We start from the raw sequence: 27,052 nt of genomic DNA, 5'->3' as shown, positions 1-27,052 counted from the left end.
ATTCAACACCCATAAAGATACAAATTGTTGACCCTCTGTGTAGTTCATTGTTGCATATATTATAAAACATGCCTAGCTGTTAACGAGTTAACTTAAATAACATGTTCTCTCAAAAAATGTTTAACTTAGAAGTAGAATATTATGTTTTTTTTTTAACAAAATACTTGTCACTCGTGAAAAAGAAAGTTTGAAAAGAACCAGAGATGCCGACAGGTTCTAGTGATTCTATGCCATTTGGATTTATGAACATCAAATCAAAATTTGAACGCAAGTTTTTGACCATTGCTGACCTCAATTACAATATCTGACACACTAAAGCAAGGATGAGCCTTGGGTAAAAAAAATCACGGAACTTTGCAAAATTTGCGGTATAGGCTCCTGTTTGCGTATACTACAGTGTGTTAGGATAATAGTTTTGTCCCCGAGGTAGAAAAGAAATCACGGATTTTCCGCGAATTCGCGGAAAAAGCTCATGCCTGCTAAAGAAGTCACTGCTGTGATGAATGAGACATTTGCCGACAAATATAAACAAACATAATACTGGTGCCTCTGTAAAAAAAAAAAAACAATGTGTGGCAGGAAAATCACATAAATAGCAGTTTGACATCAACTTTTAAATTCCCTTAAAAAAAAAAAAATAACACTAACAAAGATTCACAAATTTTGCTACAAAAGTGTCAGACTGTCTATATTTATATTAAGGTTTGTTCAAATAACATTATATCCCAAAATTTACACAAAGAGGATAATTTGGGGACAACATTTTGCCAAATTAAACTGTCGTAAATCATTATGCATTATGGTCAAAGTATATTTGAGCCTAAGGCCTAAATATGAGGCATATAACAGTTACTCATATTGCAACATGTGACAAATGCTTAGACAATATGTGAAACTTTGAGAGTATACAAAGGGTACAATTAACAGTGCCAAATGGAAATGTGTCAGGGGAATACCTAGATTTTGGACAAATTTAAACGGGAGAAAAAAATATATATATATAGGAGAAACCTGTGCAAGTACAAATATCTGCATATTTTTTTATTTTTGATAAATATGATCCTAACAAGTTTTCTTCCAAATATGTTCCTTGTAATGACCTTTGTAACAATTTGAGTCGAGGGCAAACCATGCACAAACCATGAAAAAGTTTCAGACAAACCATGCACAGAGAAGAAATGTCTCAAACAAATGGCATACTGGTATAAAAGCAGTACTAACACATTGCACTTCAAAGTATAAAGGTTTCAATATATGTATGCAACTTAACACCATACAATAGCACATATTTTGCTTGTGTTCCAGTAGAGCTACCAAGACGAAACCAATCAGTGTTACAATGTTACATTGTTACTGTGTTAGCTACCAAGATGAAACCAACCAGTGTTTACAATGTCTTACGTTTACTTTAAAAGAAGAGCTGGTAATGAGTGTGTCAAATTAACCAAACCATATATTACAGATGCCTACTCTACTGTAAACAAATACGACCATCTCAGTCGGGATGTGGATGTTGCTTCCACTTTTGGAGATGGTTTCGTCCCTCCTAGACTTGGGCACCTTGCCAAAACATTCTCGTAGATATGCACATATCTCTCTTCTTGTCATTACAAATTGTCTGTACATTAAATCATGACAGCCTGTAATTCACCTAACTCATTTCTGCAAACAGGTATTTACATTTTAAACCTTTGTATATCAGTAACATCATGCCTCAGTCTGTTGTAGGCTGTCAATTTTTATATTACTCAATGGGTATTAATCATGGTTAAATATAACTTAAATATGTGAAAATACTCATAGTAAGCACTCTCATAACTGCAGGTTGCATTTCAATACCAAAATACAGGTCTACAAAAGTGGTTACAGAATACAAAATTCAGCAAATACCATCAAAGTTAAAAAATTTGCAGCCATTTTTACAGCATTTTGTGTTGATGTCTGACAGTCGATAATTTCAAGCCTAATTGTGAAAATATTATTAGACAGTTGTGTTCATTGATAGTTCTAACATCAATACTGAGTACAGCTTGCTTTAATTAATACAAACTTTTCGAATATTTGGCCACTGGTTGGTTATAAGAGGTGACGTAATTGCAGAGTGAGCTTTTGTGGGTAAAAGTATTACATTAGACATAAAAAGTTTGTTAAGTCCTTCAAGAGGAACCTTCCAGTAAGGTCAATTGCAAAAGCCCTAGAACAATGCGTTTGAAATCATGAAGTGTGCAAAAGTAAGAGAGCCTGATGTTTGGATCCTAGCAGTATCTTCTTCATTTTAGCCTCTGAAGAAGACCCTGCTAGGATCGAAACGTCAGGCCCTCTTACTTTTACACATTCTCTTACACATGCTCTTTAGTGGATAAGCAGTTTGATAACAGTTTTTGTTTTGTATTTGAAATAATGAAGATAAGTTCAAACAAAGGTTTTTTGGAAATTTTGAACTTGATATTTTTTAATATGATTTACTAGAACTTTTCTAAATCCAAAGTACACATTCTTTACTGTTCATTAAAATTCATTTCGAGAGGACTTAATAGTGATGTCATAGTTTGATTGATCAATTGTCTTTCTATTGAAATGCTGCCAGTGACTGACAACTTGATGCAAGAAAACAAAATGCTGTGATGTTTATGGCTGTAATGAAAATGTGCAAAAAGTAAACTTAGCACCAAAAAATTACACCTTGATGTAGCAAAAGAAGTTAATAATGCCCTTGGAATTCCCCGCATAAACACACTTTACTAGCAACAACATGCTGTACCCTTCTCTGTTAACGTTCACCACTAACACGTAACACATCAGCATCCACTTGTCATAGAAATATCTCTCTGGGTAAGTTTGTCAAATTGACATCATGAAGCAAACACTATGAAGATACACAAAAGCAGGTTGCTCTTCCAGGAAACATTTCCGTAAAATAGCCCGATGGAGAGTTTTGATTTGCCAACGTCCAGCCCGTCGGCCTTGACCCTTGACAGGCAGCTGGGGCACGGACCTGAGGGGGAATGTGATGTGTGAGGTATACACCCCTCTCTTTCAACTGCAATTCAAAAGTTGTTTACATTAGCACACTTTAAATTTGTCTGGATGTTCCCTGACCCTCTCCGCAAGCCCCTCCCCCTCCCACCTCCCCATTACATGGTCCCAGGGCCATATCTAAGCCTTTCTACAAACCTGGATCTGTCTCTGGTAGACTACTACAACACAGCAAACAGTGTATGTGGGATACGTACCATCTTAAGAGAGGAAGATGTAAGCCCACACTATGTGTACTAGTTAGTTCATGTCGATAATGGAATGAATAGGTTTCATGTCACATGCCCTCATGAACGAACCAAACCCATAGCCATTCATTGCAAGCGATAAATATCTCTATATATAAATTAACGAAGGGGATCACAGTTACAGACCAACAATAACAGACACATAACCATTATGGGTGATGTCATTTAAGGTAATCCCTGTGAGACAATTTACCATAACAGTCACGATTGGGTTGTCTTCACACTATCCACTACTTTCTGAATAATTTGGTCTTTTAATTAGGCACAAAGACTTTATTTTCATTTAATCACAAAACACACGAACAGGACGGACACTTCCAAACCCATTGATGATCACCTTTCACGACGTATGTTCATTCTGACGATTGCAATGAACTGGATTTTTCTTATGTTTTGTGCAAAATTCATATTAACAAAAATGCCGAAAAAGAGACACAAATTACTGAACTTACTGCACTGACATGACTTGAATGACATACTTCCTGTGAAATTTATGAAACACAAAAACACATTCACACATTCACAAATCCTTACTTATTATCAATTTTGGCAAAATGTACTCCCTTCCCCCTCACCCCCCACCCTGTCAATACCAGCTCTCCTCCTAACCCACCCCACCCTGTTCTTCAAACAACTTCAACTTCAATAAAACCTTATATTTAAACTGTAACGTGCATGAAAGACGACTGATTAAGCTGATATTTTAAGCTCAACCGAATCAGGAAGTGCTTCCTCTTACAACCCCGCAAACTAGCTCAGTTCAACCAATCCCCGCTCCCGACATCCATTTAAAAGCACACCAAAAATCCACTCTGATTGGCTGATCCTGTCGTGACATCACCAACGTAAAGACAGTGCTACACATCGGACCTCTGAACGGAAACCCCCGTCAGCGGTTATGGCTTCATCTTTCTTCGACAAAGAGAGTTTCTTGGGGACAGAGGGCTAGATCTTTGAACGATTGGTTGGTGTCTATGGTGGTTAGCTGTAAGAAAGATGGATAGAACAAGTTCCAGTAACTCTTCGGAAAATTACTCGAATATCGTACGACTTTACTTTCCTTCTGTCCACCGGCAATGAAACCAAATGGTGACATACACAGTGGTTTATAGTAGATAATTAAGCATATAGTGTGTTGAATAACTCCCAGTACACTATACATAATCCTACAGGGATGATACAGTTTTGCACACAAACTTGGCTGCAAGGATTAAAGCAGGGATAAGCCTCCCAACAAAATGAATCTAAAACTCAGAATACAATTAAAGCTGATTCCCAATTTCTTTTTAAAATTTAATATTCTTGATATATATTATGATACATTATCATCTCTTATGAATTCTGTCCTTGGTCTCGGGTATGATGCTATTTATTAGGAGATGATTGGCTTTTCCTTTCAATGTTCCTCTATGTGAGATGATCCACACGTTCTAGTTTCATAGATGGTCAAATGCAAAATGCAAATGAGGAGCAAATATTATTAACGGAAAGAAAATTTAACAGTACAAAACATTTTTTTACAAACAAAGTCTGTCTTTAGATAACTGGCCAAGCTTATAATAACAAAACACCATCCTCTGATCCTTGAGATGCAGAGAAATATGAGATTGTTTTTCAATCAATAGGAGATGTAATGATCGATATGCAATATCTTATTGTGAGCAGAGCGTTGGTTGGTATCGTGAATATCTTCCACGATACCATCCAGATAGATTATTATGTTATAGTAACGACATCTTTGTATATATAAAGCATATAAATCTTACATCTTTCTTAGGCCATGTGGTCAGAACTTTATGATTTTCAGAATTAAAACCCTGCGAGCCGAGAAAGTTCAGGACCATTTGCATTCTCTCGTTAGCCAGGAAACGTCTGATCAGGGTCTCTCCGTTCGGCAGGCGCATTCGAAGAGTCGTCATCGGTTCTGAGCAGTCTTCTGGAGGTTCATCCGTGAGTTGTTCCTCCAAGGAACGTCTGATAGCCTGTTTGATGAGTTGATTTAATCATTGCATCAATTAAAATATCAAAAATATCAAATATATATATTATATATCAAATATATAAATATCAATGCTACAAAGTAACAAACTGAATGAAAGCTTCACAGGAGGCACTAGAATGGATTAACCTGTCCTATAGAGCCACAAATGAGTCTTACACTTCAAACATATATTTCATGGGCTATTACCACAACTCTCTCAAAATTATGTAACATGTACGGAGCTCCATGACAATATGTTATCTGAGAATTAATTACATCTGAAATCATCCAGCACATTTAAAGAGTGACTTTAGCAAGAATTTTTAACTATGATATGTTAAATACAGTTCAAGAAAGAAAGAGAAATATGAGTGCTATAAATGGCTCCCCAGTTGTTCTGGTTTACAAGATATTCCCCTTTAAAATATGCTCAACCCCTGGAATACTATCTTAAGGCTAAATTAATCATGATGGCAGCTTCTTTCAGTCTAATGTTAAATCCATTCATTACAAATTCTAACAACTCAATCAGAACACATTCTTTAAACTTGACATTTGCAACAGAGCATCTGTGGTTGATATTTGACCTTGTATTACATTATAAACATGTCATCTGAAGCCTTAATATATGTTTTGTGTTGCATTCTGAGGAACTGTGACCTATTGGTCTGTGTGTTAGACTAAGTAGTCCAGCCACTTTCATTATTAACCTGAGATGTTTAAAGGGTCATTTCTTAAAAAATTATGCAAATTTTATAGAAAATGCAAAGTGGACATATTGCAGTCATAGAGAACTTTATCCCCCTCCCCTCGAAATCTGGGGCAAAAGTCAACCAAGCTGGGTGACAACGATACCCCTTTTATCCCCCACTCTGGCAGCTGACAGTCACAGTTAATTACGTGAGCTTTTTCTCCCTGCTGACTGCAAGATTAAATCTCCAGCTTCATCTACTTGGATCTATCATGTGGGAAGGATGAAGTTTAAATCAATTGTGAAGCTTAATTGTGCAACCCTCCGTACCTCTTCATGTTCCTGTCTCTGTAACTGCTCCTCGTGTTCAATCCTCATCTTCTCCAATTCTTCTTGCTCTTGCTTCTCCTTCTCTTCGGCCTGAAATAACACACATTATGAATGGGGGAATCAGAAAAGAAACTTGGATAATTTTTCATTTTTACAAAAAAGTTATGTTCCAGATTTCTTCAATTGGGGTGCAAATCAGTACATCTCAGTTTGAGGGATCGCATGGCTACTCTTTCCGAGTCCCTAATTTCTTTGACTGCAAAATTCTAGTACGGTGTCATGTATGGCATATATTTCAATTTACTCTATAAGTGCCATTAAGTCCCTAATCCCCAGAGTTCTAAAGCTTACCCTAGAAAACATTGACTCTCCAGTTTTCTTGCGCTTGATTATTAAAAAACAAAGTTTAAGTATATCATATTTTTCATGACCTACATTAAATCCTTCCAGAAGAAGGGAACAGGTGTTCCATCTCAACGAGCACCTGTGTAGGCATAGCTGCCTTGGAAATTTCCTTGCGTCACTTAACGTCGCTCTTTGGAGCAATTTGCTGATAAACAATTAACATTTGTTAGAGGTGTGCTTATTTTCACCAATCACCAGTTTGTAAATAACGTTCCATCATACTAGTCGTTACTGCGAGTTTGTAATAGTGTTCAACCGATTATGCATAACAGAAAATACCGATTACCGATTATTTTTTTCATAATCGTACCGATTCCGATTCCGATTCCGATTATTTGAAAATGAGAAAATATCCCGTATATACGAAATCGGCAATAAAGTTTGACAGAAAACAATTATTGTTGTGATTTTCCCCTGTTTCATTTTGCTTCGTTGTTATACAAGGCTCTAAGGTTTCATTTTGTATGTACCAAATTACCTCTGGAGTTTCTCGGAAAGAAAAAAAAAGTTTTTTTTTTTTTTTAATTTCCAAAATATGGAAATATGACATCCTACTTAGTCAGCACTGTGGTAAGCGAATGGCCTAACCACCTCGACGTGAATGTCACCTGTAATGGCTTGAAATGGGCTAAGAATAGTTACTCAAAATATCCATCTCAAAAAGTATCTCAGACAAACCATCCATCTTCAATCTTTACCAAAGTGTAAATTTTAATGACACATTGCCTTCATTCCGACATTATTTTGTACTTATTTTCGGTATTATACCGTTTATGAACCAATAGAAATGTTACGAACTTGAAGTTAAACATACCTATTCGTTACCTATTTAACTCCATTCAGGTTCTATTAGAAAATGTAAGCTTGGGCCAATCAAACTGAAAAGCAAATTGTACCATCGTAACTTGTTTAAAATTACTCTAAAATGTTATACCAGATTGATGAAAAGGAATAATAACAACTAGAAACTACTCCAATATAAAATATAACATTCCCTCTATAAGACATACCACTTACAGTACCTTCCAAACAAATGCCAACTTCCAGCAAATTGAAAGTTGTAAACTTAAGCTACGCATTTTTTTTTTTTGCAAACTGATGGTTAGGCTACATTTCCCATTGACTTAGTGTGGTTGTTAGGCTAACATGTGGTCGAAGATTGCAGTTTCCGTGGATATTTTTATTTTTTATTTGCGACACAACTTGAGCGAATAAACAGATGGCAAGGTTAGATTTCCATGCAGTTGGCTTAGTGTGAAGTAAGGCTACCAAGTGGTCGGAGATTTGTGAGGATTTTAGGTTCTTTTCGCTGGTACTGAAATTGCTTCGTGCAGCCCGTAATTTGCCACGGGAAATTCCCGGTGATTGCACTGCTTCAAATTTGATGCGGGATGTGAACATTGTTTGCGCGATTCGCGCTGCAACTGCAATTCCTAGCTAAAGCAAACGCATGTCACAATTAATTTTACACAGACACCTGATATAACGAGGGCGATTTTCTTATATTTCTTTTCGCACTCATAATTGTGCTTTAGGAGGGCTTTTTAGCACTTGCGAGGGCGAATCGCCCATCGCCCCGCTTACTTCCGACCCTGCCAAGCACATTCGTTAATTCGCGAAATTGGTATTGCTGCTGTGCTTACTGTGCCAAGAAATATGAAGTCACTAATCACGAGGGAAGCAAAATCGGCGACCCTGGCAGCCTAATTTGATGAAAGTATACACTGTGAAAGAAGTATAGAGGGTGTCTTATTTTAATATTTCGTAGTAAAAGAACAAACCTAATACATCAGTTGATATTTTCAACTTCCATATGTTTTTGAATAATGATATTTTCACCTTCCATATGTTTTTGAATAATCGGTATGACATAACTGGTATTCCACGTAATTGTTACCGATTCCGATTATGTTCCGATTATGCAATATTCGTACCGATTCCGATTAGGTTAATCGGTTGAACACTAGTTTGTAAGCAGCAGGGTCTTTGGTCAGCTTTGACTTATCACTCAAATTGGACTTAATTGAAAGTAATGGACAGTTATCGCTTGATTTGTCTTCGTCTAACAAATGATAACTCAACATTAACTTGAGAGGAGACGAGAATTAAACTAAAAATAATAATAATGACTGAAAATCAACCGGTGCTCTATTTTATCATCTATTTTGGAGTGATTTCTAATCTGTCATTAACAATGATACAAAGCCATAATCTTTCAATCAACCCCCGGGACAAGCTCTGTTAGTTGAACCCTCTACCAGATACTACCAGGAGCTCCCATCTCGTTACACCGTTATAGAATCTAACCCAGAGATTTTACCCTAGTTAAACCCCCTTCCCCCACCCCCACCTCAGATTGGATATTCGGGTGGAGCTCTTAAACTAGAGCAACAATTACAATAGATTCTACACTAGTATCATACATCATAGTGAGCATATGGCAGTGAAAAGGTGTCCTTCTCTGATACCATTACTCTTGTACAAGGAGAGTGAGTGGGTCAGTTTAAGGTTTAACACAAACACAGCACACATTATGACCTCAGACGACAAGATCAGTCTGTTGTTCACATATGAATAACCTTAGCTCTGTCAACTATTAATGATTCTTGGTAAGCGAGATCTTGCTCTTGCTTCAGTCTCTCTGAAGATTCTCTTTCTTCCTGCAAGTTAAAAAGAAACCAAACAATATTCAAAAGCCAAAGAGAACAACGTAGCAATCATCATGCATTCAAAGTCTTAAAAACACATCTTGTCTGCCCAAAAGTGAAATTTGAAAAGTGAATATTAGAAAAACTATTGAGTGTTCTAGGGTTCCCTGCAGAGCCTACTCCACCCAGAACCTGAAAAGATATTAAACCAAGGAGACAATATCACTGGATCGATCGGGGATAAAATGGTTCCCTAACTGATGAAGACATGTTCCTTGGTTACTGGAACGTTCCTAAATACTCACCTCCATCTGAATCTCTGTTTGTTTACCCTCGTTGAAAACTTCGGCAGCGTTGACAAAGTTGGTCATTAGTTCATCTAGACTAGTGTCACCTACAGAAATCAAAGAGAATTGATGAAGTACATGTCTGGCATGGTTAATTCATACATACCATACAACATGGAATGGTTAATCCATACATACAATACAACATGGAATGGTTAATCCATACACATAATACAACATGGAATGGTTAATTCATACATGCAATACAAATTGGTATGGTTAATCCATACATACAATACAACATGGATTGGTTAATTCATACACATAATACAACATGGAATGGTTAATTCATTCACACAACACAATCCACATATACAATGCAACAAGACATGGTTAATTAATACACATAATACAATAACATGACATGGTTAATTCATACATACAATACAACATGACAGGACTAATTCATACACTTAATACAACATGACATAGTTAATCCATACATGCAATACAACATGGTATGGTTAATCCATACATACAATACAACATGACAGGGTTAATTTATACATACAATACAACAAGACAGGGTTAATTCATACACATAATACAACATGACATGATCAATTCATACATATAATATAACATGACATGGTTAATCCATACATACAATACAACATGACAGGGTTAATTCATACATACAATATAACAAGACAGGGTTAATTCATACACATAATACAACATGGCATGATCAATTCATACATATAATATAACATGACATGGTTAATCCATACATACAATACAACATGACAGGGTTATTCCATACATACAATACAACATGACAGGGTTATTTCATACATACAATATAACATGACATGATTAATTCATACACATTATGCGATGGGCCAGGCAATAGAGTAGTTTACGATACATGCTGTCGTCTGCTGGTATTGACTTACCTTGAGACACATAGAACACCTGTGTATTAGAGTGTAGCCTCATGATGATCACTAACGCCGGGAACTTATCCGGAGGCAGGTTACGTATTGTTGCCATGGTTACACTACCAAACTGGTTCTTAACTGCCTCCATAACCCTGCCATATCAAGCCAAAAGAAATGTATTAATAAGTAACAGATTGCAATACAACACAATAAAACTAGTAAAAAAGATAGAAAAAAATTAGTGATCACATTTCTTTCTCAATAACGTAGGTAGATTTTTCTTTAATCAAAGAATCAAAACTGAAAGTAGCAAATGCTTGATATTTGAGAGTGCACTGTCTAACAGTCCAAACAACTGATTCAGCTTCCCAAATAGCTACTAATTAATCAAATGCTTAACATTGACTATTTCTGCTATCTGTTCATTATAGAAATTCATACAAATATTTATACAAATATAAATTTATACAAAAAACAAATTAAATACAAACAAAAAAAAAATCAGTAAAACTTCCGGATAGGAGACAGGGCGTGGTGTTTGCTTACACGAGGAGTCTGGAAAGGAGTGTCATAGACAATAAAGAACGATTCTCTGCACCTGCAACTCTCTTTATTAACGTGTCAAGGAATAAGCAAATGAACTTCTCTCTGCGGCGCCGACAACACATGTAAGTGGAGTGTTAGCTCAGTGGTTCACACCGGTGCCTTCCAATCATAAGGTCCCCGGTTCGAGTCACTCCAAGAATAATGTATGTCATCCAGTTACAGAGTTATTGACAATTCATAACCATGGACGTTAAATATGAATGTAAGAGGCTGACTTCGGTCAGCTTGCGGCTTTGATAAGCCAATGGGGCTTCTTTGCGAGTTCCTGCTTGCAAGGAGGATCTAAAATACATACATAAATACATACATGTCCTTTCTCCCTTTCCTAACTAATCAGAAACTTAAGAACTCACCTGTCTTTGTTACTGTCCTCTGTGACGTCCCAAGCCCAAGTCACAAAGTTTTGACTGAGGAAGGAGACCACGCTATCAGCGCAGAGAACCTGGCTGCAGAAGACGTTACTGAAGATGCTCTTATCGTGATGGATGTAAAGCGCCAGGAGCTTCCTCTGCAAATAGAGAATACCGGGTCAAAAATGACTAATGAGAAATAACAGGGGAAAAAGGTAGTCTGCATCTATTTGCAATAAAATTAATTGTTTAAAGTCACTTTCAAAATGGATTCAAAGGAAACTTATTTTTTCTCACTCGACATTTGCTTAAACGAAACGGAAACACCAGTCAAATTTAAAAAAAAGAGAAAAAAAAGGAGTAACTGATTATTGTATCATTCGATGGTTGCCAGAAAACAAAGACAAAACAAAGGTTGTATGAATGATAAGAAAGAAGTGACTGCCCAAGGGAAAAGAAGGAAACAATGGGTGGAAAGGATATAACAAAAGCAAAAGAAAAAGAAAGACCCATGCCTTCCTTTTGGCATAATTTCTCCCTAGCCTGTTTTGGACAAACATGAAACATGAAAAATAAGTTTGAAATATAAAGTTAGATACAGAATACAAAATAGCACCAAATTAAAATGATTCATTGTAATATTTAACACTTCAGAAGACAGGGCAATCAAAGTTCTGGCAATGGAAAAAAAATTCATACGAAAATCATAAGATTTAAAAAAAAAGGTTAATCAAATGGGCGTGGTTCTAGCAAAAATAATAGAGGAAACATTAATCAAACCATGATCAGATCTTAGCTCAGCCATAGGCAAGCTCATTTACTCTAAAAACATTAATAATCATGCACACATTTTTCATATTGCAAAAGAGTCTCTCTCATTTCATCCAGTTTTCCAGGTGTCATATTGCTCACAAACCAAACACAGCTGTGCTGATCACTGTTTGAACAATATATATATATTATATATATATATATATATATATATATATATATATATACATATATATATATATATATATATTCAACAGTATTGAACACATACTGACAAACAATGACGTTTTACATTATTGCATTACATTGCATAGGATGCTAGCTGCCTGTGCATATTAAATATAAACAGAGTTCATTCGAAAGCAACATTGACACCTGGTAAACAACAGCTGCCAGTGTTACACCCATAGTGTCTCCTACCTTTGTATTTGCATCGGTGCAAAATTGGATGATTTCATTCTGACCAAGGAAGATTTTGAAGTTGAATACCATAGTGAAACTTCTCATGACTCAAATCACAATGGCAGATGTTTTTGCCAGTTTGACTCTCAAGTGAGCATGGAGCAGTATCCACTTCCTGAACATAAGTGATTTTTCAAAAGCGAATTGAGTTATTCTTGGTCTATGACTCTGAGCTCAGTCACTTGACAACGCTAAATGAATACTTCAAACTGTTTAATTACTCCTCCCCCTCTATCCTTTGTCTCTTTCAAAGTTTGATGGATTATTAGTTCAATCGCTGTTACACTGTGTTCCACTTACTTCCTTTGCAGAGCCATTGAATGCCTCCTTGATAGCATCCTCCAGAGATCCTAAATAAAAGCTGGGATGAGTTGTGCCGTATCTCTGTTCAAATTCTCTCGAGAAATGCTGCAGTGCCTCAGCGTCGCTGGCTGTGTGTGGAGGAACTGCAGAGAAAGAACGGCATACGTCATGATTCTTTCCACGACTAAAAGTCATCCAAAGTATATTTCGGATCTCATCTGGCAACGCCATCGGACTAGCGACGAGGAGCCTACGGCGCAAGGTTGCCAAATAACACTGATGGTGTTTCACAAAATTTACTTAGCAAAAAAACTACACTTTATAATAATCATTGTTATCTATCTCTAAAAATACTGTAATAAAATCACTGGTTGTAAATGGAGAAATAACAGAAAGAAGAACAAAATATTTCATGATAATTCCATGATTAAAAATCATCCATATATGTTGAACATTAAAATGTGAGAGAAAGCTACGAGATTGTTAACGTGTAGTGTTCACTGTGTTGGTGTTTAGTGGATTTATCTAGAAAAGCTTTAGTAAACCTTCAAATAAAATGATAGAGTTACATAGGAGAAAGATAACGAGATGGGGGCTTCTACAGCTAGCAGTATGGAACCAGTGATGTATTTCTCACCAGCAAGCCAGTTAGCTTTTTGATTCTGCCATACAATTTTCTCAAAATTCAAAATAACTATCTGACCAATGAAGAGCAAGTGAGTTAAATTTGTCCAAGAATTATAAAGTGAGAACCAGATTTGTAGAAATCCCTTGTGGGCATCAACCATGTCATTCACTCATAAGGATCTTACAGTATAGAATTTTAAACCAAAATGTTTCAATATCCAGAAAGAACAGTCTGCCTATGTGAAATTAAGACATTTAGTGGACTTATCCAGAAAACTTATTGACCTTCAAATAAGGGGTTTACATAATGAAATGGGGCGTTTAACTAGCAGTGTGGGAACACAGTTGTCCTCCCACAAAGACTAACACTGTCTGCCATCTAAATACCCTGTCGTTCAGCTTAACTCCCACATAGTACATGAATAATTCACATGTGAATGCAATATGTTCACATGAAACCGCTAAGATCGGAGAGCTGCATAAAGCATATATACACAATTCACAGTTGATAAATGAACTCTGTTAACCCATGCTCACTTAATGGATCAAATTTTCTGGAAGTCTGCATCTCTTCTGCTTCTTCTTCTGCTTCGTACATTGCACCTTCGTAGCTGTCCAAAGTTTCGTTGGCATCTTGAAATTCTTCATCGTCCGAGCTGTCACCGTCTACCGTTATCGCTTCCGTTCTCTTTCAACGAACAGAATGAAAAAAAATCTAAACGTTAGTCTTACTACCTCTCGAAAAACTAATTCCTACATCAACAGTTTCTTTGTTTAAATCGTGACAAGGGATATGAGGGTCTTTGATATTTCTCCAGATTTCAACGGGATCTCAATTTTCCCAAAGCGTTCCTCGATGCATTACCTAGGAACTGCAGCACTGGTGTTTACGTTCACTGGGTATCTCCAGCCACGCCCGAAATCAAAAGAGTCATTTCTAGTTCCGCAAAAAACTTGACAAGCTGGAGTCTCTGAAATCACTGAGAATTCCTTTGTGGAATTTCTGACGGACACTTCTGGCACAAGTATCTGCACACTCTCTAATTTTACACATAGTGTGACATATTTTAACTAACATTCTGTTTATACCACTCATAACTAACACAATTTAGCAAAGAAATATTGCCAACCGTCCTAATCGGCAACTTTACACATATCTGGACATCGACTTTGAGGTAGTTTCAATCACGTCTGCATAAACTGAGTTTTAAGCTTTGAGCATCGCTAAAAATTGTATCCGAGTCTCCGAAATGGAATGTACTTGACTCGTACGGTGCGATTCTCCTCCTAAGTATTGCATACGAGATCTTTTTAAACATATAATCACAACTACCACTCAGATTGAGATATATGCTATGTACAGCGCTTTACAGAATCTTTGGAGATTTTGTAGACATTAGGACCAAGAGCCGTCTCTATCCAGGCACTGTTAGGACTGATACGACAGTGCCCTCTGCTAAAATAATTTTGTTTTCCTGTATTCATATTTAGCTCACTTCTTCACAGATGAAAATAATACTTCTTCAAGAAAGCTACACTTTGATGAAATTCAAAATACAGAGAATTTTGACAGTTAAGAACACATTCAAATTGTGTCAGGTTTCGAGGTCACATCAACAAGAAGAAGAATTAGGGAAGTACAAGCTGTTGAAGATTATTTGCCGTTATGACATCATTGGCCAGCTACTGTGGTCCACTCCAAGGAAAGAATGGAAGGTTTAGCTAGTCAAGAAAGGTCACATTCAATCATCCATATCTTGAGTTAGGGACAATATACTGAGGTGGGGCTTTTCAACTAACAGTGTAGAATATTTGTCTTTTCCATTTTAGTATCATATTTTCTGACACTGGGAATATCGCTTTTAATGCACATCAATACACAACGAATAGCCAGAATACCATATACCCTTTTAGAAGCATTCTATAATCCCTTGCCTTGAATCTTGGATACAAACTTTGCTTATATGTGACAGAGCAGCCTAATAGATCAAAATTTAATAACCAATAAATGATAATGAAAAACAGAGAGGTGAATAACCATGAAAATTTGTTTAGTACTTTTGATGCCTCATATAACACAAGATGTATCCCAGTGAAACGAGACGTAGGAAATCCCCAAAACCTTTGGCTTCACAATTCCCATAATGACCTTCGCTGACAGTGAAAGTAATTGCGTTGATCAAATTACAAACTTAAAATAGCAGAGCATTACAGGGGCTTCCCCAGTCCCCCAATCCATCATCATTTTATTTCTGTTCAGTACTATGAAAGGAAAAGGTCAGTGACCAGAGCTGGGAATTATTGTCAGTCAACGATCTATCACGGACAGTTACGAGACAGGCTTCTCGTTTATGGTCTGTACCCAATACAGCTGCTTATCTAAAGAGGTGGCTCTATAGTCGATACATACAAACCTGGGTAGCTCTTTAATGTGACGCCAGTCAGTTACAAGGGTAAATGTTAAGACCATTAGACACATGACATCTTAATTCATAGCTATGTAATATCACACCTGACCGTAATGGTAACTTTCGATCAACGTATTTGGTAAATAACCTATGACCCCATACTCGCCATATTCTCTCCCTCCACATGCATGATTATTTTTTTACCTATGACAATCGTCAAAAACCATGAGTCCCATCGTATGACATTTTGCTTCGTACCCCTACAAGATCTCAAGAGGGTGATGTAGTGTTGAAGGTTTTACCAATATGGGACGTCTGGGTAAGTACCAATTGTTTATCACAACAGGTATTATTAAGGTGAAGTGCGAGATGGCAATCCTGATATGTAAAGAGAACTATGATTCTCTGGTTAAAGTCTTACCGCTGGGACTTCAGGTTTCGGTGTCGTTCTTGATAACGTGAGTATATGCTTTGGATGATTGATACCAGATGCTGCTAAAGTTAACTGTGACATAAAAACAAAGAGAAGGAAAAATCTTGCAAGGTTAAATTACATCAGTTTTTGTCGATATATAAAATCTCTCTGTTATCATCAACTACTCTCTATGGAGTTAATTACATAACGGTGGCGGTATACTACTTTACATTTTTACTACATTACATTACATTTTTTTTTTTTTTTTTAATGTATACATTACATGGTCCAGTTCTTAAAAAGTATGACAATTACCAACTCAATGTTGGAAACTTGTAAATTTTTTCTTTAACTTACGGAATCATCACTGTCTATGCACCAACCGCCCCACTTCTGTTGTCGCTGTGGTATATTGGTGAGCGCATAGACGCCCTGCTTTACATCAAAGATAGTCTTGGAACCTTCGTACCGTAGGCTGTAGACATGATTCTCATCTGTATCTGTGATTTCTAGGATATAACTTTGACTCAGTCTTTCTGCAAAGGAGCTGCAACAAGAGTCGAATTCAGAAACACAAAAAAAGTTAGACATACAAAACTGACGGCAACATTTACCATGCAATGTCAAATGTTACTTTGCTATGAACACTTGTAACCACAAACAGCCAAGAGTTCTCTACGTTGGATAGTTAAATCGAATACTTTAACACACAATATATACACACGTATATATATACCTTCACTGAGCAAACATCATATGTTTTAATTTTGCAAATTGACTGTTTCAGGAGCAGAATAGCAATCATCATTTTATGTCTAAATGAAAATGCTATTAACATTACCGGTTGATGATAACCACAACTTCTACCCAGATTACTATGTACTTTATTACTAAGTTGGATATCTCTTCAAGTTATTCTTCTTTGGACACAATTTTAGCTGTACTCCCAATCCAAACCCCCTCCCTTCCCCCTCCCTCCCCCTCTTCCTTCCTTCAGGTTGCAATACTTACTCTTCGCCATTTGCTTCTTCTTCTTCTTCGGATGGTTCGTCCATGTCAGGTACGTACAGTTTCAATTGATTCACAAGCGGTAAGTGGAGCCGAGACAGGAGTTCCTGGGTAGTGGTACAAATGAGACAAATTTTCCTCAGGACAGAAACTAAAGCGGGTGATGTTGCATTAAAAATTATTCAGAAGGGGTCATATTCAGGGGTCATATTCAGGAGAGATGCTAGCGATATATCAATTCCAAAACCAACAAAAACGTTACTTTGGGATCCGATATGAAGTTACTTGGGATTTGTCTAGTGGGACTACCGATCCTTTAGACCAGAAATTAAAAAAGGGTCCGTTGACATCAAATCATCATTGACCTCCACTTAACATAATAAAGCTTTTTCACTCATTATTATTATTTTTTATTAGTCTTTTTAAATGCCAGTGAGTGACATAGCAATCTCTTTCAAACAGAGAAAGAAAAAAACACTATAAAAAAAATAAAAAAAAAGGTAAAAAAAAAAGGAAAAGAACCCTTCCACAACAGGAATGGCTAAAAGCTTATGGCCTCTATCTGTTAGCATAGAAAACTTTGCAAATTTCAAACATGTTATCTGAGAAATTTTAGAATGTTCCTTCACCACAACCAAAAAAAAAACACCACCAAAAAAAAAGAAAAAAAAAACACCACAAAAAAAAAAGAACCAACAAAGAAAACCACGAAAAAAAACAAAACACAAAATAACCACAAAAAAAAAACACACTTTTGTTGGTGAATAACGTTTAAACACTATTGCATGTTTCCTGAAGGGGGAAATCTATAGGGAAGTGATTCACATTTGCATCATTTTTGGTTGACATTCATAAAATATTAGGTCAGAGAGATGAGTAAACAATAGAATAACACAGGATACGAGTAGTAAAACCAGCGGATGCAGGATGATGAATTTAAACGCAGGTCTAAGGCACGCATGCGTGTGAATAGGATACCTCGTCGTGTGGCTCCACTCGACTACTGCTCCATCCAGTTATTTTCATCTTGTCCCTCGGTAACTTCAACTCTTCTGCTAACAAATCCTTAATGACTCCTGCAAAAAAAAACGAAATTAATGTTCCTTTTTCATCATAAATCATAACTTTAATACTTTGAGATCTAAGAACCCTAAAAAAAAAAATGGATATTTACATGAATTTTTCTGTTTAACAAATCTGATGGGAGCTGTTGCATGAACGCTACTCACCGACTGTTCTGTTATCTTCTACAACGTGAGGTACGACTCTCCCCCTGAACGAAATGGCAAACTGGAGCATTCGGATTTTGGGGGCTGGGGGTTTGGACGGACCAGCACAACTGTCGGCCGCATCGACTTCTCGAGAGGACGTACTGGGAAAGACAACCTGAGGTTCACTCGCAAAAGTGACCTTGGAACTTTTGACGACGGGTCTGTGAAAGTAAATTGTTAGGTACAGAAGGTATAAATGGGGAAATATTTAAAACCGATATTCTGCCAAGGAGATGGTGAAATCATGCTCACTTTAACGGAATATTTAGCACTTCCATAGCATAAATGGTTCCGTCAAACAATTACAATGGATGAAACGGTTATTTTCGATGCGCCAAATAATGTACCACTAGTACAGCGGCCAAAGCCAGTGTTTATTCATATATTTATTACTTATCACAATTTTTAAACTATTTGGAGCAGTTTTGTTTCACCGGTAAGGGTACAATATGTAGTATTGATAGTTAGGATACTGTACCTTTGCACAATAAATCACCATAGATAATTAAAATCAGCCCTGACATCCCCATTAGTGTCTTTCATACATGTCAGCTCAGGTAGTATCTTACAGTGCATTTGTTTTGTACATAAAAATCTGACCTAGAATATCGCACAACTTGAATCAGTGAACCATATCAACTGATGAAAGAAACAGAGGAATTTCTGTATGTCTCTTAAGAAACAGCCCAGATTAGAATTCAGGTATTGTATGCATTAAACACACATATTTCCTTTCACCCTGTTATAAGGATTTTTTTGTTGCTAAATTGTTATTTTAGCAATTATGTATGCTAACCTATTTGTCTTACTGTACGTGTATATATATACCCTCAAACAGACCGTCCGGTGCAGAACAATGTAACGTTTTGAATGTCACAATCGGGTATTTCCCCATCTTGCCGGGTACAAGGTGCAACTTGCTTCTCAACAATGGTCCGGTGCTAATTAATTACTATTCCACGTACGTAAAGCAAACATTGTCAACTCCCCCCCAAAAAAAACACCCAAGTTTATTTATAAATCCCAACTGGTAAAGAGAGATCTATGACCGATCCAAGGATAAAATAGAAAGGGGAATTCTCCTTCGTTCATTTGATTCTAAAAAAGTAAACATTATAAGGTCAATTAAATGGCTTAATGACTTATAAATCTGTCGAAAAAAACACTCAAACAATCTGATTCATCAACATTGACGTGCATCATTATTCATAATTATCATTGACACCCGGAAGTGTAGAACCAGCTTGGAAAGTTGGAAAATGAAATATTTAATGAAGTGATATTAATTGTTGCTTCAAGGCCTACAATTTCACAATTTCAATCAACTGGCTTTAAAAATATGCCAGTGCTTAAAAATTCTGACTGGCTCAAAACAAGTAGTTCTCACTCTCATTTTCCTGAATTACAACACACATGAGTTATTTTAATAATAATGTATTAAAGGCTTTTGAGAGCAGCATAATTGATAATAAGCAGTACCACCACTAGCTTTGATGTCAGGTATAGGACTCGTCATGCCGATTCTCGGACCGACGATACGTTAACCAACCTACAGTACTTGTTGTTTTATGTCCCCCATGTCCGTCATGGCACCCACTGCCAGTTTTATTTTATACCGGTAGACGGCAAATCCACTCGCCATTTACTTCAGCGAGTGAAAAGCCATGTCTCGTGATTTGTCCAAGTGCGATTGATTTGCAAACTAAAGTTTTAATGTTGCAATCACAGACAAAGAATGATAGGCAAACAAAAAACATAATTTTTCAATGGCATTTTGCTTCCCTCTTTGTGCTTCATCAAATGCCAGACACGTGCTATTGTTCTAATATTTACATCATGTACATAGTAACCAACAAGAGTTAAATTCCTGTTCATTCATGTATAAATCTATTGCCTGCATAGATATCATTCATAGTCTCAGCTGTTGAGGTTAATAAGAAATGGTAGTTTTTTTATCTTTTTTCCTTCCTAAAGTTCTCACTCCTTTCTCTCATTGCTCATTGCTTAATCTGAACGCTTGTATGTATCATATATATGTGTTGTTCGAAGTTCTCCTGTTATCATACCTCTGCGGTCTTGTATTCTAGGAGTGGATTGAAATGATCCAAAGCAAATTAAATTGAAATGGAAGATATTCCAGTTGCAGTGAGAGCAGTGAGAGGATCTACTTACACTTCCGTCACTTCTGGAAGCTCAGGTTGCGTCGTTGGCGAGTCACTGCTTTGAGCTTTGAGGACAGAGTTGATGGCTTCATGCAGGTTCCAGTCATTCTGTTCTAAATGTGCCAAGCATTCGTCAAAATCTTCAATACTTGTACATGCCTGGTGAATAATATTAGGAAGAAAAGGTTCATCTTCGACATATGATGATGATGATGAAAGAACACCCTCCGAGTCCATATCTCAAAATCTTCAATTTTGTTTCAATACATTTTCATAATTTCTGTAATTAATTCATCTTCCGCAGTATGTCTGCATCAGGATTAGGCAGTGACTGCAAAAAGGTCAAAGATGGTATTGGCAGGCCTATGATTATCATTTCTTTAATGCTATGATCATTGCATCAACACTGTCGATCTAGTTGGTGTGCAGCTTTACGGGACATCAGAATGAAATACGCTTGCTGTAAGTGTCAGTATAGCAAGTGTTGCCCAATGTGAGTTTAATTTATCCGAGCAATGAAAGATGGCAGGCCAAGTACCGTAAGAGAGAGACTTACCGTTTGCCACCAACTTTAAGATATCACTGGTCTCGGCAAACACAAGCTGACAAAGTTTATTGGCAAAGCTTTTACATGAATGACAAAATTCTCTCATGTAATCAAAACTTTCCAACTGATATCCATGGATATACTGTTACTGTACCTCCCACATAGTGTACAATGTCTTGTTCTCTAACGATGATCTCCATGACCACAATAAATATGCAAATTGCTTCATAACAGATCACCAATTAAAACAAACAAACCAGAATGCAAAAATTGCATTGTGGTTTCGATGATGTAACATGAACAGTTTTCTTCATGAATCTGACGTAATGGAGAGTGAATTGTACATGTTTACAAGCGTTTCACGATTTGACCTCTGATGACCCCAAATAACCTTTGACCTCCACCAAAACAATAAGCTTCTTTAACTCAACGTGGTGCTTCTACACACTAAGTTAGAGGTCGACCCAAGCTTCCATTATTGAGATATTGTGATTACAAGGTTTCCACAATTTGACCCCAAATGACCTTTGAACTCCACCAAAAACACTAGACTTTTTGTAGTCAATGTGGTACTTCTACACACTAAATATGAAGTTTGCCCATGATTCCCATATTGAGATATCGTGTTTACAAGGTTTTCACAATTTGACACCTGGTGACCCCAAATGACCTTTGACTTTGACCAAAAACAATAGGCTTCTTAAACTCAATGTGGTACTTCTACACACTCAATATGAGGTCCTCCCAAGCTTTCCTTGAGATATCGTGTTTACAAGGTTTTCACAATTTGACCTTGGTGACCCAAATGACCTTTGGCCTCCACCAAAAACTATAGACTTCTTGTACTCACTGTGGTACTTCTACACACCAAATATGAATTGGTCTGACCTTCCCTTCTTGAGATATCGTGTTTACAAGCTGGGCATCACAAACACACTCACACACACACGCCATCATGAATGCAAAGGTTATGATTATCATCGAAACCAAAAGAAGCGAACGGCCACTTTTGTCTCTATTTTTTGATTATCATTATTGTAAACACTTAACTTACCACTTAATTATCAATCACCTGCAAGGGTGAGCACTGTAAGGTTTGTTTTGAGGTAAATTTTGCGACTTTCAGATTCACTGAGAGTGCCGTTTTAATACAAAGGAAATTATCACCCACGTCTTTGGTCATCTTGTGATACATTAATGACTGAGTTACTGTTCTTTCATATATAGATCGAATCAGGACATGTACACCAAAACTGCAAATTTTCTCTGTATTTCTGGTCACATGACTATTCCCGCCCTCCTCATTTTTGCTAGTTTTAAATAAGTTCGGCAAGTTCTATTTACCTCCCTTAAGTGGAATGTAGTGAATGGAGAAGTTACAGCTTAACAGTTTGACCGTACATTTTAACATGCAGTAAATCCAACCTATGCTTTCATCAAAGACAAAGCTATGTAACTATAAAGCGCCATGCAGCTCCTAATAGTGAATCTCTTTGTGCCACCAAACGAGAATTATCAATTTTCTAGTCCTGTAGGCCTACTGTATACACCATACAGTACAGGGCATAAGTTTTTTATTGCTACTCTGGTTCGCACGAGACGACCAAATTTCTGTTCGGACCACCAAAAACAGCTGTGGAGGTTGTTTACATCCAATTCCGATTGCACTGTACATAACTAAATACCCGCAAATATGTCAAATGATAAAATTGGTATCACCCCCATAGCTGGTGTTCAACTCCCATCCCTCCTCCTACAGTGTACAGTACACATTGGTCATTGATACTCTGCCACTTTTTTCTAACAACCAAATTTACTATCCGGACAAAACAAAAATATGAAACATATCCTTAAAAAAATGTTGCCCTGATGCATACAAATTATGCTTAAAACAAATTGTCACATCTGATATAGAAGAAAATGGTATGACCTCATCTGACCTTAGAAATATGCATTATTCATAGTTTAAAATCAATCTCCTTTCTAAGCAGAGAACTTACGATCTTACTGGGAGGGGGAATGGGGTGGGGGAAGGAGGGGCACCTCAAAAGGTATAAATTGCAAATGACAGCCAAAAGGATCAAAATTCTACAGTCTGTACCACTAGGCTAAAGTACATACACTAATTTTAATTTTAATTAAGAGGAGAGGGGAAATAGATACTACTGTACTGTAGATCAATCTTTGAATGTATGTCTAAAGGAAAAAGTTGAGGAGCACTTCAGGTAGGCAAATCTACAGCAGTTGCCCTGAAAAATCACAAAACTGTTTGGGCTAATATCCCTAATGTATCATATTTTGTTGAGTGTTTGGCAAAATTTTGAAATACAACGCACTCTACTCAACTGCTTGTGGTTTCACCATTTTTGTTTTATTGCTCTTTTTATTGCAGCAAATGCTAACAATAATTTTTTGGGCCAATCTCAGCAAGATAAATCTCAGTGAATGACACTAGACTAATCTCATTTCACATTCATACTGAAAGTATGTAACAGAGTAATCTGTCTGTGGGAATTGACTATGTTTGATATGCACCTTGAAAGTGAAAGACATTGTTATCCATAAACAGCAAACTGGGAAATATTTCCCATTCAATGGCTATTTCTCAACTTGATCATAATAATCTAAAGCAAAAAAGCAACAAGACACTTTTGGAATTATTTTGCATTACCCTTCATGGACTAGACTTTAGCAACTGTATAAAAGCAGGGAAGTAATAGTAATAAAAACTTAGCCCTAAAAACTGCTGGCAAATTTGTAAGACCAACTGGTCTGTGGCAATTCTTGAAAACAAAGTTCAGGTTCCCAAAGCATGCTATAAATGATCTAATTTGAAAGGCAAGCAGGGCAAAGAAAATTTGCTAGTTCTGCTGAAATGAAGTTAAGTATCGCTCACACAAGGCTGCATGCATTTATTGCAGTTCATAAGGTTAGGAGACCAAAGTAAATTAACTGCAATGGAGGCCATGGAAACAACATCATTTTTGTACAAAAGGAACAGCACTTTACAGGCTTACGTTCTGTCTCTTTGGATTCAAGATAGGAGTTGAACATATCTTAGCTTCACATGTGACATTGATACTAGGTGTATTGGCTTAGGCCTGCGACCATCTGTTAGTAGCTGAACATTACTGTTGCATCCTCCAAAATAAAACAGTCAATTAGTTGACCTTTTGTTTTCCTCTCCTCATAGCTTAATTTCAGGGAATGCTATCAGTAATTCAAAATTGGTTTTCTTTTTATCATTGCAAAGATGCAACATGTGTGAATTTGTCCTCAAATGGCCTGATAATTTCACTGAATATATCGCCCCGGGCCTTCATAAATTACAAGTACGGTGGTGTGGAATTGGTACAATCTTGAAGCCAGTCTACTGTACAAAATCTGTATGGTGTGATACGTCAAGTATGTGGGCCGACTATGGTACTTTCATTAATCTTCCCCAGTAACCACACCTACAAAATAGTCTGGCACTTCATCCTACATGAGCAACGAAATATCTAAACAGCACCGAGAAAATCAGGATCAGCTTTTGCCCTGAAATAGCAGTCATTACAAGGTTCCCCTCAAATGATACCATGAATTTCTGACATATATTGTGAAATTTATGAGAGGGATCTCCTCCACCAATTGAAAAATATAGTCAAAGAAAATTCAAATGTATTTCAAGCAAACTTGGTTGCAAATCCTTAGCTACTGTTCTGTTCACCACAGCCTATTGCCCCCATGTGTATTTATTGCTAAGTACTCCACTACGGTTGTTCTTAGTTCGTGCCAATCTTTTTGTATACACATTCCAATATATAACAGTTTTGTCACAACCACTGTCGCCCACGAACAATCAGCTATTTCAAGTGAGGATCTTCCCCAAAAGTAGTGTATTAATAGATCAGAAATTACCAGATTGCAAAACTCAATTTGGCAATTAAGCCCATGTAATGGAAAAAATGCCACAGCTTAATATGCATCAGGTTCACTTTGTAAACATTTTTTGTGCAAACATTTCACTAAATGGTTGTCACACTTGTTCATAAATATAGAAAAATTACTTGGGAAATATCATACATTTATTATTTTAGAAAGCAGTCTACTGGTAGTCCTAACTTTCAGTCAATATAAAAAGCAATGGAAAAATTATAATTCTATCCCCCAAAAAATAATACATAAGGTTTTCTGAAATGATAGTGAAAGTTGTTACTACTGAATACATTCTGGTATTCAGGAAAAGTTCCAGCCTAGTTTTACATTAATTTAGTGAAGCCAATATTTAAGTGTATTTGAAACTTGGTTTTTTGTTCCCAGGTAAAGAAAATTTACAAGTTTGAGTCCGGTTTGCCAAACTGAACAAGGTATGCTCCACTAGAAGTGCACTAGTAACAGTCACATCAAAGATGTTAAAAAAGATGAATTGAAAGTTAATCAAAGACTGGCAATGTATGATCTAGATTGTTGTTCTATATGAGTATGAACTTTATGTTGGTAGTCAACAATCACAATTTATGTTCAAGCTGTTAACATTAAATCTGTGCCAAGTGGGTTAAGTTGAAATTATTCAGGGCTTTTCCACAAATACTGAGAGTAATTTCAGTGACACTTGTTTTGATCTGGGGACTGAACATAAAATACAGGGGCAATTGCTGGGCCACTTTTAACCCAGAAATAGTACAAGAACCCACAGACTACCCTCAGAATTCAGGGCCGTTTTAATAACCTTCTTCCTTATTCTTAACAGAGTGTCCTTGGATTCATCATTTATATTTACATGAAGTCAACACACTACAATAATTTTACAAATATCTTGTGTCACTACTTTGACAATGTGTAAACATTTGAGGCATTTAAGTGCCATAATTCAACCCACTGGCTACTGGAACTGTATACAGGTATGCCCTCAGCCTAGCCCCAAAAATCTCACCCAGATTTGGCCTAGCCTACACTTTAACAAACGTTGGATTGATATCTGACGTGTTGGAATTGGTAGCTTTTGCACTGACTGATTGTTGCCTTATTTTTAAAGGCAGTATCTTGCAGTTAGTACTTGAAAGCGAATACTTCTAACTTCCTAACACTGTTCTGTGTTATAATATTGACGAATGTTCCTGCACAGCAAATCAGCTGTAATGCTTTGTCATACTTAATTACTTTGTAGCCTAACATACTAGTTGTACGACAAACGGGTGCCTCGTTCATGCTCGCAGTCAGTCGAACCGCTGTTGGCCTATTAAAGAGTAGAATCGACTGAAATGCATGTCATCGCATGCACTAAGAACTTTACTGTTCTTAACTTCCTTGTCGTTCATTTTGTAGATTAAGTGCTACATGTTTTTTCCTCTTTTGAATAATACGAGGTGAGACCAACCTGAAAATTTGCTAGAATTTCGTTTCTGTCAGTGTTAGTCGCCATTGTTGTTTGGAAACAAATTATGGAACAGCGAAGTATAGTTATGACGTAGATTGGGGGAAGGTCCCTTTTGTGACCACATAACTTTAAAGCAATGACATGTTGCTGCAAGTCTCGCTAATATATGCACGTTGAAATGTGACTAATCGTAATA

General features: G+C 36.8%; 1 protein-coding gene across 1 annotated transcript; it reads right to left on the bottom strand.

Moving 5' to 3' along the window:
- Positions 1-657: 657 nt before the first annotated feature.
- On the bottom strand, positions 658-27,052 carry LOC139979570 (FAS-associated factor 1-like). Its single transcript, XM_071990510.1, has 16 exons — positions 26,857-27,052; positions 20,961-21,109; positions 18,747-18,949; positions 18,496-18,593; positions 17,521-17,624; positions 16,867-17,056; positions 16,516-16,599; positions 14,224-14,374; positions 13,057-13,202; positions 11,527-11,681; positions 10,583-10,719; positions 9,645-9,733; positions 9,271-9,351; positions 6,287-6,376; positions 5,051-5,266; positions 658-4,269 (listed from the first exon to the last, which is right to left on the bottom strand). The coding sequence occupies exons 1-16, from the start codon at positions 26,899-26,901 to the stop codon at positions 4,189-4,191; spliced, it is 2,019 nt and encodes a 672-aa protein (XP_071846611.1). The 5' UTR covers positions 26,902-27,052; the 3' UTR covers positions 658-4,188.

Source organism: Apostichopus japonicus, chromosome 2 (assembly GCF_037975245.1).
Source record: "Apostichopus japonicus isolate 1M-3 chromosome 2, ASM3797524v1, whole genome shotgun sequence".
NCBI classification, from domain to species: domain Eukaryota; kingdom Metazoa; phylum Echinodermata; class Holothuroidea; order Aspidochirotida; family Stichopodidae; genus Apostichopus; species Apostichopus japonicus.
Note: the sequence above shows the minus strand (reverse complement) of the source record. Positions and strands in the feature narration are given on the sequence as shown.